The sequence below is a fragment of the Limulus polyphemus genome, unplaced genomic scaffold, assembly GCF_000517525.1.
Source record: "Limulus polyphemus unplaced genomic scaffold, Limulus_polyphemus-2.1.2 Scaffold4451, whole genome shotgun sequence".
NCBI classification, from domain to species: domain Eukaryota; kingdom Metazoa; phylum Arthropoda; class Merostomata; order Xiphosura; family Limulidae; genus Limulus; species Limulus polyphemus.
The window spans coordinates 42194-43839 of NW_013670061.1; the positions used below are offsets into that span (position 1 = coordinate 42194).

The following is a 1646-nucleotide window of genomic DNA, read 5'->3' on the forward strand; positions in this document are numbered from 1 at the left end:
GGTAAAATACTGTGTCAATATAGTAAATATCAAACATTCGGTAAAATACTGTGTCAATGTTGTAAATATCAAAACATTCGGTAAAATACTGTGTCAATATAGTAAATATCAAACATTCGGTAAAATACTGTGTCAATGTTGTAAATATCAAAACATTTGGTAAATTACTGTGTCAATATAGTAAATATCAAACATTCAGTAAAATACTGTCAATGTTGTAAATATCTTACCAGAGAAATTAAGTTCTTCTAGATCAGTGGGCAAAGAGTAAAAATACAAAGTTTCAATCAAGTTCAATCGTAGACTTAACCTTCTCAGCCCTGGTAACAAATGAGCAGTCAGTTTAGGCAGTTCGGACAGGAAGTTGTTACTTAAATCAAGGATTTTCAAACTGGGCAACCTTCTTTGGTACAATTGAGCAGGAAGTGTCGCTAGGTTGTTTCCACTTAAGTTGAAGATTTCAAGGCTGCTTGTAACTGGTTCAATATTGAACTCTTCCAATGTTAGGTTTTGAGCTAGCTGGTACAGATGACCTGAAACGGGTTCCTGGATAGTAAGCTTACGAACATCCGGGACATAGTCACTGGAGAAACCAATCTGGTTGTAAGCCAGGTTAAATTCTCGAAGGTTGAACATCCAGCGGAACTGTGGTCCGGGCCAAATAAAAACGATCTGATTGTACTGAAGATTAAGAATTTCTAAAGAATGTAGGGTACTGAAAGCATACGGAACAGAATGGAGTTTATTGTGCGAGAGGTCTAAATAGTGTAACTTATTCTGAAGATGATCAAAAGCATCAGGGTAGACGTACTCTAATTGGCTCTGGACTAGCTTTATTCTTTCCAAAGACTCGTTAAACTTTGGAAACACGTACGGTAAGTATGGTATTACACAGTCTTCTATCACAATGCTTCGAGGCTTGTACGAGGCACTGATCAACGTGTTTAAGATCTTCAATGCATGGAGAACGTTGTCGAGGGTAGTGTTTCGGCATTCTGTAGTGATGTTCTGCTTAATGAACCTGCAACCCAGTGGAGAAGGCATGACAGTCTGTGACTCACCAAAGCGCAATGCACTCACCAAAATCATGAGAACAGTAACCGCAGGCACCACGACTGATGTAAATTTCGGGCCCACTGTCATGATTATACGACATTCACAAGTCTAAAGCAAAACAAAAAATAAAAGATAGATAAAAGATTAAATTGTATAAGGATTATCGAAGCAATCACATTTAGAAAGTTAGAAACTGAAATTAATAAACTAATTAGCAGCTCATGCATGTATAAACGCAACTGTAGAGGGGGTTGAAGGTATTGCATTTGGATCCGTATATATGTATGTCTGCGCGCGTATCTCGAGAAATAATAAACCGATTTACCTGAATTTTTTACAGGAGATAGGGTGTCCCCATGGGATGGTCCCCCCCCCCCAAATCTGGTCCGGACCCGGATTCTGGATCACTTTGAAACATGTTTATATTGGAGAATATGTCTACTAATAGGAAAATATGACATTCAACTAATATTAATTGGTAGAGAGAAAATAAAGTCCAACAAACATCAGGCTGTGTTCTAATGCACTGATCTCCTCAACAAAGACCAGAATTCGGTTATTTCCAACCATGCCATGTAAAGAACATTACA

At 38.0% G+C, this 1646-nt stretch overlaps 1 protein-coding gene across 1 annotated transcript; it reads right to left on the bottom strand.

Moving 5' to 3' along the window:
- Nucleotides 1-195: 195 nt before the first annotated feature.
- On the bottom strand, nt 196-1081 carry LOC106471167 (leucine-rich repeat-containing G-protein coupled receptor 5-like). The gene has a single exon (XM_013931755.2). The coding sequence runs from the start codon at nt 1042-1044 to the stop codon at nt 196-198; it is 849 nt and encodes a 282-aa protein (XP_013787209.1). The 5' UTR covers nt 1045-1081.
- Between the last annotated feature and the right edge of the window lie 565 nt (nt 1082-1646).